General features: G+C 35.1%; 1 protein-coding gene across 2 annotated transcripts; it reads right to left on the minus strand.

The window, feature by feature from the left end:
* Nucleotides 1–10,959: 10,959 nt before the first annotated feature.
* Nucleotides 10,960–19,281, minus strand: LOC104113883 (lipid droplet phospholipase 1-like). 2 transcript variants are annotated; one of them, XM_018776891.3, is made up of 11 exons: nucleotides 18,982–19,281; nucleotides 18,029–18,096; nucleotides 16,927–16,997; nucleotides 16,557–16,799; nucleotides 14,844–15,007; nucleotides 14,681–14,736; nucleotides 14,535–14,587; nucleotides 14,338–14,458; nucleotides 13,527–13,624; nucleotides 11,254–11,353; nucleotides 10,960–11,120 (listed from the first exon to the last, which is right to left on the minus strand). In XM_018776891.3, exons 1-10 carry the CDS (start codon nucleotides 19,110–19,112, stop codon nucleotides 11,282–11,284), a joined length of 1,077 nt encoding a protein of 358 aa, XP_018632407.1. In that variant the 5' UTR covers nucleotides 19,113–19,281; the 3' UTR covers nucleotides 10,960–11,120; nucleotides 11,254–11,281. The 2 variants fall into 2 exon arrangements, with proteins under 2 accessions (XP_018632407.1, XP_009622491.1); XM_009624196.4 differs by having other exon boundaries at nucleotides 10,960–11,128.
* Nucleotides 19,282–19,878: the final 597 nt, after the last annotated feature.

The following is a 19,878-nucleotide window of genomic DNA, read 5'->3' on the forward strand; positions in this document are numbered from 1 at the left end:
CTAAAGACTTGTACTCACCTACAAACCCTAACTATGGACGCATCTCCCTCTACCAAATCAGCCCTATATTACTCTTCTACTAGTGATAATGAAGAAGACACTCATCCAACATTTGAAGTGGTTATGACTGATTCATACGTCAACTACGATGATCTGGTAATTATTATGTCCTTTAAACTTTATTTCTTCTAATTTTACAATAACTTCTTGAGTTAATCCTAACAGAATTTATTTTTACATAAAATACTTTTGTTTCTTATACCTTAAATCCAGAAAATATATATGCATCAGTATTGTATATATGCTTTTTCTTGTTTCAATTTCATATTTTTCGAAAACTTAATAGTAATGGTTTTTTTTCTTGTTTTTGTATATTCCAAGAAAAATCTACAAGCATCTTCCTCCAACAGTAGAAACCGTGCTTCTTCACTATCGTGGCAAATAGTGGTTTGTATCTATGAGTGTTGGTGATCGAATAAGGTTCAAAGAAGGTTGATTGTTTTGGACAATTATGTCAAGCGAGGTTTCGTCGTCAAATTTGTGTTGGTTGATGTTGCACCAATGTATGTTGTCTTCGATGCTCAAGTGAAGGGAGAAGGGACTTCTGATCATAATTCGGTTGAAATTGATTAGTTTCTAGGATGGGTTTGTGTTGATTTATCCTTTTATTATCTTTTATTTTCATGTTGCTTTGGTTATGGTAGTTGTGCCTTTGATTTTCTGCTGAACTATTGATGTTATGAAATTTCAATCTTCATCACATTGGTCTTCTTTACTATAATAATTTTTTTTTAAATTATCATTCAAAAAACCGAAATGGAATGATCAGTGATCATGTATTGGAAGAGTAAATGCCTTATAAGGAAGTTAAATGGTTGGTATGTCATTAATGTGAGAGGGAGTTTGTATTCAAAATAAATTTTACACAGATTTTACATTTATGCTAATTCCGGAAAAAAAATAGGTATTGTATTAAAACAACTTTGGTATCCGAAATCATTAACTACAATGCAACTAACACCAATACAACCTGAAAATCGAAGCAAGCAATTAATGAGAAGAATAAGAGCAGCAGTTAATGTGTCGAGGGGTCGCATGTAAATTAATGGGGAGAAGAAAAGTTGCATGTAGAATAATTAAGAGAGCAACACTGGATGAAATGCAATACGTGTATCAATACCTAGGGTAGGGTTACAAAATAGTAGTTGAATGTTGGTTAAATTTTCGGGAAAAAAATGGTTGAATGTAAAAGTTGAAGGTAGGGTTTTAAATACCAAGATAGGGGTTGAAGGTAGGGTTTTAAGTTGCAAACTGGATGTTTTTTATTTTTAGTAATGTCAAGATGTGAGTATTTTAGTTCTTAGTTTTGTACTGATTTTAATCTTGTCAAGTCTTTCGCTTCTGTACTAGTTACAACTAGTCACATTTTGTTAGTCTAATCCTCTAAATTCAAAGCAAGTAATAATAAAATGAAGTATTTAACAATGACAATTATAATACCATACGTTTAAACTCATTACAAAACAAAATTAATAAATTCAAAATAAATCTATCTCAAATCAAATTAAATAAATTTCAAACTTAAATCATCTCAAACTAAACGGTCAAGTCTTCCACTTCCTAGTTTGCTTCATTGTTTAGATCAGGCAAGCTATTCTGTGGTGGTAATGTTGCATCATCTTGTTGTAATTAGAGTAAATAAGACTAATAAGTATAAGCAATGTATTTACGTAAAAAAAATTTAATCAAATTTGTTATACTTTACCTCAACTCCTTCCGCTAGCCGAAGAGTTCCACCACTTCTACCACCACCTCTACCCTAGCCTCTACCACTTCTATTACCTCTAACTCTACTTCCACCACCTATTTGTGAACTTCTAAAGTATGAATCAATTTGACCTCTATATCTATTCAACCACGAGATGCTGCGTATCTAGGATCTCTTATATTTCTTCCTTCACCCCCACCCCCACCCCCACCCCCACCCTTACCCATACCATCATGTATATCTTCCAATTCCCAATTTTGAGCTATCATATCATCATCTCAATTCAAAAGGTCATGCTCCAATATGTTCAAATCATACTTAATATATTGCCTCATCACTTCAGTGTCCAATGCAATATCACAAACTCATTCAAAATACTTTAATAGTTCCTTGTACATCATGTATTCAAAATTCATGCATGGGTAACCTCCTAGAAAGAAACGTTTCAAGTGTGGACGAACAACATCTCTTCTCCACCTTTTCAATATATACCTCTCATTAACGTTTTCAATCATCTTATGAGACAACACCTTAAGTATATGGCAACATAGAATACCTTTTGTTTCAAACCACTTGCAGTTGCAACTTAGATATTCGCCAATAGGTGTATATTCAACCGTGAAGACAAATGGATCTCTAGTGTTAACTCTTGAGCGAATAATATATTATAATGTATTTCTCCACTCCAGGGTTTGCTTGATGATCTTTAGGGATGCTGATTTCACAATGGTACAGTTTTCTTAATTGTACTTGAAAAATTTCAAACACTTCACGAGTATAATATGCGTGAAGTTTTTCCTCCCGTGCGAATTTAGACAAACATTTTGGTTCAAAGCATCTTGACCTATATTCAGCTTCCAATTCTTTATCGAACTTAGCTCTTATGGCTAACTCATATTGCTGAAAAAATAGCTTCAAAGTACTTTGGCGGGTGATAAATCCATCAAAGAAAGCATGCATTCCTTCACTTTTTTATGTGGACAATATCCCAACCCAAAAGTGGTCATTTAGGTATACATGAACCCATTTTTCCTTCTCCAAATAAAGCTTATAAAACCAATCCCTTCCATCTAAGATATATTTTGCAATATAATCAGTCCATCTTCTCTCAAACTCAGCAACGTTAATGCTATCAAGGACTAAAGCCTTAAATTCTGCCTTTGCAATCTTACCATTAAGAACTCTGCTTAACTTCATAGGCAGCTTTGCGAATATGTGCCATATACAATATCTATGTACTGTATTTGGCATCAATGCATTGATGACAACCTTAATACTATTACATTGGCCAGTCGTGTTAGCTAATGGATGAACATTGTTTAGAGCCTCAAGCCATGTAGAGAGCACCATTTTGTAACTTGTTATATTTTCACTAGACATAAGAGCGCATCCCAAAAGTATGGACTGTCTATGCTGATTGACACCAACAAATGAAGCAACTGGCATATTGTATCGATTCACAAGGTATGTGGTATCAAGGCATATTACATCATGGAACTCCTCATATACAACCTTAGAGTGTGAATGAACCTATACAACATTACGAAGTCGACCAAAACTATCCACATCTACGGAGTAGTAAAATTTTCTATCTTTTTGCTGCATGTCACTGAAGAACTTGAGTTATAATTTTGTGTCTCCTTCTTGCAATTGAAGCTTTCTACTCTTCAAAATATAATTTCAGTCCTTTGGTGTACAACCCTGATTTTCGGGGAGCAAGTACTTCAGCGACTCTTATATTTTTTTAGGGTCTTAAGCCAGCAATATCTTTGGCTATAAGAGCTCTCTTAAGAGACTTACTAAGCAATCTGTGTCCACCCATCAATCGCGATAGTGTTGGTTCCAATTGATGATTATGTTTTTTAATCACATTTGAAATACGTCATGAACCATTCTCCTCCAAAAGTTCATTTATTCTAGCACGACAATTCCTTCTCTTGGTAACATGCTTATTCCTTGGTTTTCTAGACCTATCACAACCATATTGCACATACATTACAATATCACCACCTTTTTTGTTTAATATTCTTTTGATAATGCAAAATCCTACTAATCTTGCATGTTCTTTGTAAAAATAAAACATAACATCCTTATTACTGAACCGCATTCCAGTAATTGGACCTATTACGAGATCTTCTTCATTGAACTCCTTAGATATTTCCCTGTCCTCTCCACCTTCTCCCTCTTCCTCTAAATAATGGCCGACATCATCATCATCATCAGCAATATCGTCAACATGATCTTCTCCATCATTGAAGTTGCCGTCTGAATCAATGTTACCCCACTCATCTTCATTCATCAAACTGTCGTCCGAATACAGTCCTAAAGTTATGTGTAATGCATTCCTTAGTTGCTCTGACCTAGTTTCTATGTTGTTATTCGGGTTTAATAGCTCCAAATTGGTTTCTTGATTAGCATTCATGTTTAGGTTAAGAGAAGAGTGGTGAATTATGTGTTTAATAAAAGTTCTCTTATCATATGTGTATGGTATAACAAGGTTACTTGAATTTACATACTGTATAAATATTCGAAAAACAATATACGTATACATACGAAAGCTTTTGATCTTCCCATCCATATAAATTTTATTTAAAAAAAATACATAACAGTGTACATATACATACAAAGACTTTTGATCTTCCCATGAGAGTGATGATTTTATGGGATCAATGTTTTGGGATAATCAATAGTTATTAGCTTGTTTGGGAGAGAAATATTTTGGAGGAAAATAATGACTGTTAAGCCAAATATGAAATTAAGGGTTTTAAGAATATTTTACGGGTGTTGCCATCGTTGGACCACTATGAGTGTGGCCAAATAGCAGCACTCTTAAGAATTATCCTTAGCTAACCGATGGTGAGGTGTGGCTTGTGAGGTACATGGAAATGCAAATTGTGTCCCGTGATGTTGGAGAGGGGGAATTGATTTGTTGACGTTTACAGGTTTTGGACAACAATGACTATCCAAGTGGGAAGAAGACGAAGACTTTGTCGATCTGTCTTCTTTTATCAAGTGGAATGCAGTAGGGTCAACCTTTAATTAAAATCTACCATCTTAAAACGTTATTAAGGTACTTAAAGGTGATTAATATAGTTTAAACCATATATAGTTATAGCTTTAGTTGCACAAGTGAAAATACTAATCACACGGAAGATACTCTTAATATGATGTGATATTGTATGTTTTGGGTCAAGCTCGCATGATTTTCCCCAAAAGATCAATCATCATTAAACCCTGTAGACGAGCAAAGGCATTAAGGCCTCATTTGTTTGCACTTAATGGAGAAATCATTCAGATCTCATACATTAGGTGTGTTTATTTTTTTAAATCTAAATCTTAATTATTCAGATCTTAATCACTAAGTATTTTTTTTTTTACTTCACAATCACTTAATGGGTCTGAATAGGCCTGTATGATTAAGATCTATAACAGAAACTTAATTTCATTAAGATGCTATCATCCATATTTATTTTTAATTGTCGTCACCGCCTACCATTATCAACTACCACCATGCCACCACCACCACCACCATCCTCAATCATAACCGCCACCATTATCGACTACCGCCACCATCCCCATCACTCCCACCACCATCATTCACAACCACAACCAACACTCATCCACCTCAACTGCCACAACTAACCACCCCCATCACCATCAATAACCATAGTCGGCACTGCCCATCATTATAAACTACCACCACATTCCTCAATTACAACTACCATCACCGCCCGCCATTATTAACTATCACCACCCACCACTACCATCCTCAATCATAATGTCCACCACTATTAATCACCACTAGCTACTACCCTGAACCACCACCATCAACCAAAACTACCACCAACCACCGCTTCTAGTTTGCATTCGCAAGCACCATCGTTAGCCATTACCACCACCAACTACCATATTTTTATACATTCAGATGTTAAAAATCAAACAAACTTAATCCTTTAGCATTCAGATCTTAATACACATCTTAATATTCGGATGTGTATTCAGATTTAGATGTCTTAATCTTAATACACATCTTGATATTCGGATGTGTATTCAGATTCAGACATTTTAATCTTTAAAAAAAATGAGGCATAAGCTGGGCCTCATACCACACTTTGCCATCTTCGTAGTTCCGCCGCCAAGTCATTGGCTCTGATACTCTTAACATAATGTGATATTGTTTGTTTTGAGTCAAGCCTACACGGTTTTTTCTAAAATGCCTCTCACCATTAAGAGTATTCAACTCCTTATATAGTTTTTTCTTCTTCCTACTTTCCATGTGAGACTTTGTTCACACACATCCATCACAATTTATATAGCGTAATTTGATCGGAAGGAAATTTTAAGAAAGAACGAAAGATGTTTGGAAGAACTGTATTAAACCAGTATTCTTGATTTAAGGTTCAAAACTTGTATTCACCTCTTTTAATAAATAGATTAATTCTATTTTAACCTAGTATTAACTGCTCCTATACGACCATGAAGCTAATTAAGATTTACTCGTAGGAGGGCTTTTAAACAAAGTTTAGGTTTTATCTATAAAGGTATCAACAATTTTTACTCAACGAAATCACTTCTAAACAAATTATAGGTAAGTGTTTTTACAAAGCATAACTAGCGTAAAAAGCTGATGGATAACCAATTGTAAACAGTTAAATTACACATAACTTGACATACACAGAATTTTGCGCAAAGTTTAGATATGGCAGTAGGGACTAAGACTTTATTTCTAGTATGTGATGGTGTTTATTTTGCATTTACTTTTTAAGCAGTATCTACCTATTTTATATATACATATTAGCTTTTAGAAAAATATATAAAATTTCACTCTTTTCTGTGTATGACTCGTGTCTAAGCAAGTAGATAAAGATAGTCCAAGCATTAACACAGAGAGAAAGAATAACTTCACACAGTAGGAACCAAAGCACAGGACCATTTCCAGATGCTTGAAGTTGATTAGGGCAATTGGACCCTACCCCTTTTTAATTTGGTTCATGCATTTACTATGTCAACAGCAGTCTGAGCCCAAGGCACAGACAGACAGTGACCTAAATTTGGATAGTTTATAGATCACAACATAGTACTATCTATAGCAATATATGTAGACAAGTTTTACAAGTCTAGAAACTAGCAAGCATAGGCGGATGGGTCGTTTCATTTTATCTTCGTACTTTCGTTACAGAGCATAAATTTGTGTGTAAAAATTTACTATCATTGAAATAAAAAATAGATATGAATCCATAATTTTAAAAATACAATAAGTTCAATACTAATTATAAACCTTAATGAGTCGGTTGGTACGCGGACTAAATTATCTCGGGATTATAGTCCTAGAATTATAATCCGTAGACTAATTTATCCCATATGGGAGGTGAGATAAAATAATACCAACTTTGATGGGATAAGGTGAGACAAGATGAGATATTCAGGATTAAGTCTGGGACTAAGTTTATACTATGTTTGATTGACGAAATAAATTTATCCCGGAATAAATTTACACCGTCAACCAAACATAATATAAATTTAGTAACACACTTTATCCCACCTTATCCCCGTACCAAACGACTCCTAAGGGGTTGTTGGTTAGTAGGATAGGGATTAGACAAGGATATCCCATCCTTGTCTATCTTGGGATGTCCCACGTGGTTAGTTATCTCACATTCTATATGGGATAGCTAATCTCATTATCTTAGTACAAAATGGTTCCCGAGACTAATTAATATTCATAACCAAACGCGGGATAAAATAATATTGCATGGTATATATTCCAAGATTGTTTATCCCTTATTCCACTAACCAAACAATCCCTAAAGGTTGAACCCATAAAGTTTAAGTCTTGAATCAATCTATGCTAGTAAGTGGCGAATCCAAAAATTTATCCAAGAGAATTCAAATTTAAAAGAAGTGAAAAATATTTCCCAATAATAAGTATTCAATATATTTATATACCTCTAAAACTTAATATTTTACCTATATACAAAATATAAATTTTCGACGAAGGACGGTCTTCTCCCATAATGCATAGTATGTCGATAAACACAAAAATCTACAGGGGAAACAAGTTGATGTACCACTTGCTGAGTCCTTTAAACTAGTTGCAAAGCTTTTGTCTCAACATCCCTAACATGGGCCATATATCATTATTTGTTAGTAAATTCATCAATGTCACCATCATAGCAGTGCCATATGTGCCTTTCCAGCATTGAGCACGAACACATACATCAATTGTCCTCCAATTCAACTATATGTTGTATATGTATATATGGGAAAAAGGATAAAAATACCTCTCTACTATATCAAATATTTGAATTTACCTTCTGTTATACTCTAGATTCATCCATATTCTTGTTATTAACTGTGTTGCACGGACTCTTCAAAATAACTGTCGCACCCATATCGGATTCTGCAAAAATACATTACTTTTGAAGGATTCAATATGCTCTCATCGATATTTTCAGAGAGTCCGATCAACATAGGTTATTAACATTTCTTTTCGTTTTGGTCCTTGATCCTTAATGGAGTTTCAACCTGAGATATATTAGAGAGTAATTTTAAACGATAGTAAAAAATAAATGGATAATTTTGAAACTTTTTCTCGAAGTATTTAGACATATAAAATCCAACTATTTCAAGCTGGAGCTCTAGTAATGGCAATGCAAATACGATAGCCATCGGATATTTGGAGCATTTATTAGATACCAAGGGGAAGGCGCAGCCGCAAAAATCCAAAAAGGTCAATAACTTTCTCACTGGGCCAAGGGGGACCCCTAATTGTATCTTGCTTATCCAGAAACTTTTGATATGTCGCTTTAGCCTATTTATTATTTTTATTTTATAGAACTCTCCGGCCTTGACGTAACTGGTAAAATTATTGCCATGTGACCAGAAAGGTCACAGGTTCGAGCCGTGGAAACAGCCTCTTGTAAAAATGCAGGGTAAGGTTGCGTACAATAGACCCTTGTGGTCCGGCCCTTCTCCAGACCCCGTGCATAGCGGGAGCCTAGTGCACCGGACTGCCCCTTTTATTTTATAGAATTCTCCAAACTGTACATAACGTTATTTCATAGGTGCGACTTCAATATTGTTACTAAAGCAGATGCATAATAAAGCAAGCATAAATATAAAAGGCATAGACTGTATTTAAAAAATGTAAACACAGTGGTCCAAGTGATGCAGTCTAGATAGGTCAAGCTTCATTTTGTTCAGAAAACTTAATATTGCAAATCTGGAAACATGGCATATCACAGTCCAGGATTTAGAAACATTGGATTCAGTATGAGACTAATAACAATATTAAAGCAGTATACCGCAATTACTTTAGATTCAGACTCAAAAAATGCTAAATCCAATCCTACAAAGCATAATATAGGCGGTCGCATGTAAAAGGTTGTTATGTAAGTATACTCACGTCAGCAACTTATCTTACATAATAGATAAGTGACACCACTTAGAAATAACAAAAAACTCATTTTCCAACTCAACCTACAACTAATGTCTTCCACCATGTGGAAATCAAGGGTTCTTTATTTTTATTTTTTTAACAGGTCCAAAAATGAGTTTTTATTTTTTTAAATAGTATCACCTGGATATTACGTGAAGTCAATAGCAGAGTCGCAGCCTATATAGTTTGTGTTTTCGAGTAGCATTTTCTGGCGTTTTTTGAAATTTCTATGGTATATAGGTACAATTGAATTTTAGTTCACAAATTAAAAATCGAATGACCATTTTTATTTATTTTTTTGGTTGCAAAATCTCTATTATAAACTAATTAATAAACAAAATCTCTATTCTATTATCCGATAAAAAAGACAAAATGGTCTTCTGTTGCAGTAAAACACTTCTTATGTTGCCAAAATACTAGCTGTTTTTATTTTTTTCGTGAAGTCACATGTAAGCCAAACAATTACTCCCAGTTTGAAAACCTCTGTATCTATTTATAATACGTTTTACACCCAATTGATTGCAATGTTGATCTAACTCCTTGCTCGCAAGCATCCTATGGATTAACTCACAGTTTTCTCTAAAACCATGAAAGAGGCTTGCAGCAAAATGCCTTAATCTCAAACTCTAAGTTAAGGTCATAAATTTTCATTCACCATGTCGCTCCATTTAAGCTCATCTCTGGTGTCGATGTGACATGCCTTGGTGAACACGTCCCAATGATATATTATGTATTACGAGGATTCATCATAAATTGACTAACTTTGTGCTTACTGCTAATCAGCTACAACCCTTATCACTTACCGGGCTTGAAATCGACAATATGAGCAAGTTCGCACATGCTGAGTTATGAGATAAGTTTGCCTTTAACTAGATAAAATACATGGAGTAATTTTCCCAACCTTTCTCGTCATCTTTGTATAAGCCATATATCCCAAGCATATTCTGAAACCGCTTCGCCATAATCGAGTGCTAGTAAAGGTACTATCTTAAAGACAACCTAACGTTATTATTTATCCAAATGAATAAATTAAAGACAGATTACCTAATGTTATTTCCTAAACGTCAAAGTAGCCTTAATAATATCTTACAAGTCTCTCTTTCTGCCTTCAGTATTTTCATCAATCTAGCTTTTCTCTTTGATTTCTTTCTACTTTTCATGAACTATTTGTACTAAATTTGTTGTTCAGTTACTATTAGCAGCTTCAACGTCTCGTACATTGTGCTTAATTAAGTCTAGAACTATCACAAGGTGCTGGCTTGCATAGAAAATTGTACTCCTTGCTCTTAAAGAAGCAAAAATTGAGTAAAAATTGAGTACAACTTATCGGTCATTATCTTGACTTCAATTCCCCAAAAAAGAAAGTCAATGACACAAACCTGATTAATATGAAAGGAGTGTATTTGATTCTCTGAAGTTAATTAGTAGAGAACAACAAGGTTACTATTACAAATACCACTTGGGTAATATTTCCATAGGGGTTACAAATGGATCTGCAGGTTCACTAATCATTGATGGTTCTAAAATGGCTAACCCTACATTAGATGCAATAGTACCTAGAATTACTATCGGAAATTTATAGTATAAAAGATCATAGGGCTAGGCTATGTGGCCACTGCTACCACAGAACTCAACTATTGTGTTTTGTCATAGAGAAGTTTTCCCCCTCCTACAAATTTTGTCTTGCATAGGAAGGGTGATATCAGATATGTGATCAGTGGTTTGACGTTGGAACATAAACTCCAAACTCCAGTATAGGAAAGTGGAAATTGTATTGAGGAAATAATATTTTTCATTTTATGAATGAACTGTGTTCATGTACCCTAGAGCACAGTGAGTTAACAAAGTTCCTCATAATTGTTTCTTGTTTACAATTCATAAAATGGGTTATAATGAGACCCAAAAGAATCTTACCTGCAAGGCTGCAACCAAAGATGAGAAATTCAAATTACTTGTCAGCAGACCACAACAAGCCTTCTATGCAAGACAATCCAAAGTCTAGGAAAGAAAAGGAAATAAGAGACTACAGATGCAAATAGTAGATCACCTTGAATAATTCAGATTTGATTTGGCTTCTATACAATAAAATTATCAATCATATGTTGTATAACGTCAGCACCTTCGGCATGCATATATTGATCCTTCACCTGTAAACATCCAATGAGCATTACAGTCTTAAGCCCACATTACATTTGACTAAGGGTAAAAAGGTGAAAAAGCTTTAATCCTATTGTGAGTTGCATTTTTACAGTTTACTCTATATACTTTTAATTGCATTAAGTCACATGGTTTATCAATTGAATGACAAATTGCATGTAGTTACAGGGTTTATGAAGTGAATGAGAAACTGCAAGTATTACAGGGTTTATTAAGTGAATGACAAAACGCATCTAGTTTCAGGGTGTAGTAAGTGAATGACACATTCAACCCCTTTAATAAGCAACAAAGATGACCTAACCCATTCCACGGAACCTAGAGGGAAGAGAACGGGATGAGAAAAATAAAGAGAGAAAATAGAAGAGTGAAAAAAGTTGCAAGTCCCGTTGGTCTGGTTAAAAGGAAATAATGGAAGTATATATAAGATTTGTCCTTGTTTTGGGAAGAGAAATAGTAAGCCCAAGAGAAAGGTAGACTCCTTTTTGAGTTTCAGTATCTTTCCACCTTTACATACCAAAACGGAGAGGAAGCTTATAAAACTTTCTTCATTTCATATCCTTCCTCTTCTTTCTAAACAAAGCATAAGATCACATTTCAAAATATCTACGTCCAATCACCAGCAACCATCTATCCCACACTGCATTTCAACACCTCAAAAATTACTTTTGTTTACTGCTTTAAATTGTAATGCCTTTCTCCCAGCTAGCTTATGAATTCAAACAAAAGAACAGAATAGGGTAAAGTACATAGCACGCTCCAAGAATGTCAATGTCTTACACTGGCTCTTCCCTCCACTGCTACCCACCACCACAACTTGGGATTGTAATATCTTATCATTTTTGAGCACTAGGCACTCCTCCACTATGTCATCTACATGTCTAAAGTGGCAAAGTGGTCCAGAAACAGACATGGTTCAAGCCAAAATCTCTTGGGTCAGTTATTCAAGGGAGTGGGGAGATCGACGATGATGTCACATATCGTATTGGGGCGGGATGGATGAAAAGGAGGCTCGCTTCCAGTATCTTGTGTGATAAGAATGTGCCATCAAGACTGAAGCTGATTGAAATGAAGATGTTGAGATGGATGTGCGGGAATACCAGGTTAGACAGAATTAGAAATGAAGTTATCCGGGACAAGGTGGGCGTGACCTCTCTAGAGGACAAAATGCGAGGCGAGACTTAGATGGTTCGGGCATGTGAAGAGGAAAAGAGACACAGATGAACCAGTGAGGAGGTGTGAGAGGTTGGCCTTGAGGGCCAACGGAGGGGTGGAGGTAGGCCGAAGAAGTATTGAGGAGAGGTGATTAGGCAAGATATGACGTTGCTCCAGCTGAGGACATGACCATGGATAGGAAGGTGTGGCGGTTGAGAATTAGTGTAGAGGATTAGGTAACTATGCTTTGTCATTGTTTGTTACAGTAGCTTTAGTACATCACTTAGCGTCTTTCGTGTATTTTCATATTTCTAGACTTCTGTTATTACTTGTTGTTGCCTTCGCTTTAGTTTTCTAATTGCATTACCTAGTGTTTTCGCTTGGTTTTTTTGATTTGTTTGCTTGTCATTGGCCCTTCCCTTTATCTTTCATGAGCCGAGGGTCTACCGGAAACAGCCTCTTTGCCTTCTCAAAGGCAGGGTAAGGTCTGCGTACACACTACCCTCCCCAAACCCTACTTGTGGGAATAAAGTGGGTTTGTTGTTGCTAGTACCGAAAGGTCAAATTAGAAGTCCAATACTCTTAAGATGTATCCCATAGGGTTAGGACAGATAAATATGGAACAGTATGCCCCTGTTTCAAAAAGGTAAATTGTGGGTGATTGCAATTTCTCTCCATAACTTAAAACCTTGTAGAAGATGGATAACTAGTTAATACTTTTGCTTACTAATTCTTGAGGCTATAAAACATGCAAGGAACAGGAGAAAAACATGAAAATACAGGACAAAGATATGAGTCTCGTAAGTGCTTTTTCAGTCTTAAATCTGTGAGGGAGATGAAAAAAAGTTTAATTTCCACATATTACACAAAAACAATGTATAATTCCTACTTCTATCAATGTAAATCAACTTTGACTTGACTGTGGTTCCAGGAGAACCAACAAAATATCTATAAAATGCTTTGGGCAATCATATTGTTAAGCATCTGCAGTCAGGAGTGAAAGAGATAGACCTGAATAACACTGTGAGCGGCAAATCTACGCTTGCTCTTGTGAAAGCTAACGTCTACTTTGTCCCATGACACTCTAGATAAACCAGTCACCAATTCCTCTGTATAATTGTCCAAAGCATGAATACTGCAATATTTAGAAGCCAAGAGAGGCAAATAATACACACACACACACACACACACACACACACACACACATACACATATATATATATATATATATATATATATATATATATATAATGGGCAAGAAACTCGGGTTCCAAATTCAAAATCCAGTGGACTAAAACAAAATACAATCAAGAAACAACCACTCGAACCAAGAAGCGTAGGGCAAGTTACAAGATTCGCAATGTGTAACAAGGATGAGGGCCTATGTTACCTCCATTTGTTTTAGCGCTACATGTTCAATGCAAGTGGTGTATGTATCCGCTATAAGTAAACAATCTTTTTTCATAATTTCTAGTGTATTTTGAAGTATTCTAATGTACTCATACCCAATGCACACCTGTTTACATTCGACCAGATTTGTTAAGTAAAATGAAGGATCCATATGAGACAAGAGAGGACCTAATACCATCTCCATTTTACCAAATAAATAGCAAAAGATTTCAGGATCAAATATTGGTTATCTTTTAACGGTGGTATGTACTAGAAAACAGATACAAAATTAAATTCAATCATGCATGTACTATAGAGCAGCATTACAGAATATGTCAGAGACCCCAGAAGGGGGGAGGACAATGGAACTAAGAAAAGCAAGAAATGATTTGACCTAAAGCCAACTTCTTGTCATAAGAAAAGAGCTACAAACCTTCCGTCTTGTCCAAAGAATCATCTTTCTTCACCACGGACTCACCCTGCTCACCATCACATGCCTTGCAATGTTCTTCGTACACAATGTGAGGATACTTTTCATTCAAGGAGTCTTCCCACTATAAGCACCACAGTGATTTTGCACATAAGAACTAACATGTGGCAGCTAAAAGACATATCATAGGATGATTGTACCTTGGGTAGTTCATTATTACGTCTAATAGATGATGTTCTCCAACCAACAATATCTAAACAATTATTGTTAAAGAGAAACGGTCTATCTTCAGAAGTTAGGGTATCATAATTGCTGAATGTGTGATTCAACAGTGCAATCAGGATACGGTCATAGCCAACATTTGAATATGCAACCCGGCGCTTGAACAAACGCAATGCAGACCTGTATACATGTATTTTTCAACTAATTAACATCATAGACAGTATTTACTACAGGTTCCCAATAAACACAGGACCAATCAATGAACTATATTAATCTATGTAACATACATGAAGCGCAGTTCACCATCATCTTCCATCATGCGTTTAAGTAATGGGGGCTTCCCTTCATCATTATCACAAAGAAAAAGGTGCTGCCCTGTTCTTTTGAATATCAAATGAATTACATGAAAAGCAACTTTCTCTAGGGCAGTTACACCAAAAAGAAATGGCACCTGACAATACCTTAAAGAATTAATATTACCAAAAGGTTCAACAGCTGACATAGCATATTTTCTAAGATAGACTAGGAAGAAACTTCAAAATCTTACAAACAAGAATCATGAACACACACGCTTGACAAAACAGGAACTACAATTTCGCATTCCTCAAGATCTAGGCAACAAAAGGAATATGTCGAAGATTCGCAATAGCCTTGATCCTTCCAGATAGTCAGATAAAGGAGCATTTCTATTTCCACGGTAATGCAGCATTAATATGGGATCAGAATATATGTACGACTAAACACTATCATGTCCAAACAACTGATTCTAAGCTATAGGCAAGTAGACAAACCAAATAAGTACGATCTGCCGTCACTGAATTGACACTTCTTGAAGAAGCATCACCGCAGCAGAACAATGATTTTTACCAGAAAGTGCCAAGATTAAAGGGTTAATCTGGGATATTTGATGCTTTTAAAAGCTCAGTAAACCTCCTAAAGAAACCTAAATCAAAACGTACCCAGACATACATGAGCAACTTTCAAGGTTACTAAAGAGCGACCATTACGACAAGATCTGAGAAGTTTTTCAGTGTGCAGATATGATATGATAGATGTGGCTAGATAAAAAACTTTCTCACATTGTATACCATTTAGCACCCTTGGAATCGATCATGTGTCACGCAAGTTATCAACTTGAAAATAGATAGAATTGTCCAGTGATGGAGTTCTAATAAAGATCCACACTCCCACTATATAAGCATGGTAAAAGGACTTTTCGGCCCCCTCAATTATAAATTGGAAAACTGGCACTTCTAATTCAATGGCTGCTCTTCTGCTTCTGCCCAGGCACAAATAGCTGTCAACCCATCCTTCCATCCACACACCTGCATCATCTCCCTCAACCCACATCACCCCACTTTGATCTCCTTTACTGGATCCTCCACACATCATACGCTCTTCTTCCCCCAGGCCATTTTTTTTGTTTTGCTGCATTTTATCTGGCTTTGTTGCTATAAAGCAAAAATCTCCTACTGTGCAGTAACTTCTCCAGATCTCAATGTTTTTTGCATGAAGATCGCACTCGGGGATGAAAATAAATGTTCAGAAAAGCTTGACATAATTTTGAAATTAAAACCACCATTCCTTTTTTTTTTCAGAAACAAGTACAGGCAAAACCACAAAAGAAAACGATAATTTTAAACTTGTATCAAGGATATTTGGTGATAAATACTATTCCTAACCAGACCTAATAAACAACAGGATATCTCATTAAATATCCAAAACACCAATCATGGGATGATGGAGAGCAATACAACCTATTACAATTCGATCTGAAGGAAAAGTTATATTGGCATGCCAAATGACCCGTAAAACTAACTATACCTGGTCTCTAAAAGCATCACAATATGGGAGTGTGAGTCCATCTCTATCTGCTCCTAAGCATCATTTACCCAACAACGAGACAAGAGACATATTGAATGAAGATAATAATCCATTTTCTTCAACGAAAACTATATTACCTTTAAGTAATTGGTAATGATTTCAATATACACTTATACCTGCTTGTTACCTCTAGAACCAAGATGAGGTGTGGCAACAGTGACAAAATTTATTGGTTGCAAACCAGCTATCGTACCCTTTGACCCTTCTACGCATGCATTGGCCAATAAATCCTCCATATTCTCCATTCTATGAGGTCTGTATAATCTCCCAATGGCATATCTTGCCACCAACCCTCCAACAGAATGGGACACAAAAGAAATTTTCTTTAGACCTGGATTTCTCTTGATCACTTCAAGAACCTAAATCCATTTCCACATCGTTAGTAGATTTGGTAAGCATACCAAGCTCTAGAGCACATATTAGAAAAAAGGATTGCACATAAGCGAAAAGAATAAAAAAGATAAATGAATAGTATCAGAAGATAACCTCCTCAACCAATCTCTCAGCCATTACATCCACACCATCCAATGTTAGTTTTGCCATATTACGTTCACTACCTGCAGAGGAAATCATTTTCAGTAGTCTTCCTTTTGGTATTCCATTTTTTGTGCACTTATATCCAATAGTTATCGTAGATTGGATGCATGTGTCAACTGAGCAATATATACTACAAATGTCCATACAATCTTGCAAGTAGCTCACTAGCACTCGGCTAAAATGAAGAAGATACAATACAGCGTAGAATTACAGAGTAACATGCCAGAATAAAATCTGCTCTGAATCATTATAGCTATCTATTCACGTAAGAAATCTCAATTAAGAGATTGGGACAAAGAAGCTGGGGACTCCATTCAGAGTTGACTATTACCTTAAGTTGAGTGTTATCACTTATCAATGAAACTACGCACGTGAGGCAATGTGTTGTAGACCTAAACTAAATTAATAGAAGTGTTTCCTCTCTAATAACTTATACTAGATGGTTCAGACAACTGCACGAATTCAACATGAACAAAAGTTTCAAGAATTAGAAGCCAAAATTAGAGGCACACAACAAAAATGTTTAGTTGATAACAACTTAAGCTAATAACTCACAACTAAGTTCAAGAAATAAATTCCACCTAGGCAAACAAATGATTACTTGAAGGTTATATGAAGTAGCATATACAACATTTCAATTTTTGTATAACCAAACAAAGAGCAAGATTCCAGATGAATAAATAAATTTGACCTATCACTAAGAACAAAAAAACCTCAATCTACAATCTAATTTTCAATGAAAATTTGCTGGAATAGAATCAAATGGGAATGTATAAGAAAATGCAGTTCCTTCCAGGATGACACTTAATCCTTTATTCTGTTATCATTTATACGTGGTTTATTAGCACTCAGAACAGATGATATTAAGGACACACAGTGCGACCACATATCAGATCTATCAACGTAACAGGCAGAGAATAACAAAAAGGATACCTGAGATTTATTGCCAAAGCAGCGAAATGGTAAGTGCAAGGGAATGGTAGAGGAATTGCAATATATAGAAACACAAGCATTTGAAATTAGAAATGGCACTCCGAATAGATGAACTTACAATGAACAAATACTTTGTGGGGAAGCATCCGAACAAACTGCTCAGCACCAAACTTCCAGTCTGTGGCGCTGTTGAAATACATCCATTATAATACCAAGCCATAAGTACCTCTGCTTTCAGTTAAAGTAAAAACTAGAGAATGATTGCACCAAAAAAAAAAAAAAAAAAAAAAAACTAGAGAATGAATTATCATTACTCCAATAGAAAATCATTCCATGGCGGAACAACTACGCATTTCAAGTGCAGATACCCAAACCAAAGAAACTATTCAACACAGAATGCAGTCTAAGAGCAGCTTGTTTATGGCATGGAGAAGTGGAAAATTTCGTGATCTACCTACTGAAGAAACATTCAGTATGGTGGCAAAAAGTAGAATAGATGAATATTACCTAGTCAATCAATTAGCTAAATAAGTTTTGAAGATGTCCCAGATAATGAAGCAATGAAAGCGAGGGGCGGATGTAACACAGTAACTTTAGCTCAAACCTTGTATTATAGTTAATAAATCTACTAAAAATGTAACTCAGAACCCCGTTACTAGCTCTTGAGTAGGATCCAGAACCCATAAAGTTCACTATCCTGGATCCACCTATATTAAAAGCCAGTTGAAGCACAGATACTCCAAGTAAACAAAGGAACGTGTAAAATAACAAATATAAGCAAAAACTAAACAAATATCCTCCATTTCCGGACGAACTACTTTTAATATTCGCAGGACTAAGAGAACCTAAAATATCAGGGACCAATTATAAGAATCTCAAAAATCACTAACAACTAGAAAGTAAGATGAAAATTCTCCAATTTTTCCCGTCTAATTAAATTCTAACACTTCGATTTCATAAACAGATAATTACTTCAACTTCAATATTCCGCAAAATGAATAGAAAATGATAACATAATATACTTAAACTGTAGCGCGCGCGTACACACACACTCACACACACAAAACACACCTTCCGAGAATACCGTGGACCATAATAACAAGATGATCAGCATCGGAATTTTGGCAACTGAAGATATCTTCGCCGCCGTTAACGCTTTCCGATGAGCAAACTCCTCCGTCCTCTACTTTTCCGTTTTCCATTTCGTTTGTTTCTCTACTCTATAATTCTTTAATTCGGAAAATTGATAATCGCATTTAGTACTAGTAGTAAAATGATCAGAATTCGAATTTGAAGAGAAGAAAATGAGAAATAGTAAGAGTTAGGTTAACGCTTTAATTAATAAAGATATAGATAGCAGGGGAGAGATGTTAGTTATGAAAGAGACTGAAAGATTTAAGGAAGCTGACGACGTGGCGGGTACTGCATTTTTACTGAGCGTCAAAGGTTTAAGGATTCACTTTTTTAATTGCGTTTTTCTATTGATAATAAATTTTACTTTTCATCTTTAATGACAATTTTTTTATAACAACAAAAATATCATAGTAGATTTAAATTATAAATTTTAAATAAATTTATTCTTTTCTTAATTTCATGCCAATGCAAATTCTGTCATATAAATTGAAATTGACAAAGTAGTATTTAAAAATAATTACGGGATAGCTTTAGAGGAAAATTTGCTTATTCTGTGAATTGTTTCTATCAAAATAATTTTTTCGAGAATTACTTTTAAACAACAAAATAGTGAATCTTTCTATAAATTATTTATAAGCTTCCCTTCGTAGATTTAGGAATTAAATAATGTCTCTTGCTAGTACTTATTTTCTTGTGTTAAAAACCAATAATATTTTTTCCATTTGCGGAGGAAAGAAATAATGTAAAAGTTGATTAATTAATAGGAAATCGGCATGGATTTTTTCCTAATTAATCAAAATATTCTTAAATAATAAAGATGCATTTGAAATTGCT

The sequence above is a fragment of the Nicotiana tomentosiformis genome, chromosome 5 (assembly GCF_000390325.3).
Source record: "Nicotiana tomentosiformis chromosome 5, ASM39032v3, whole genome shotgun sequence".
NCBI lineage: Eukaryota > Viridiplantae > Streptophyta > Magnoliopsida > Solanales > Solanaceae > Nicotiana > Nicotiana tomentosiformis.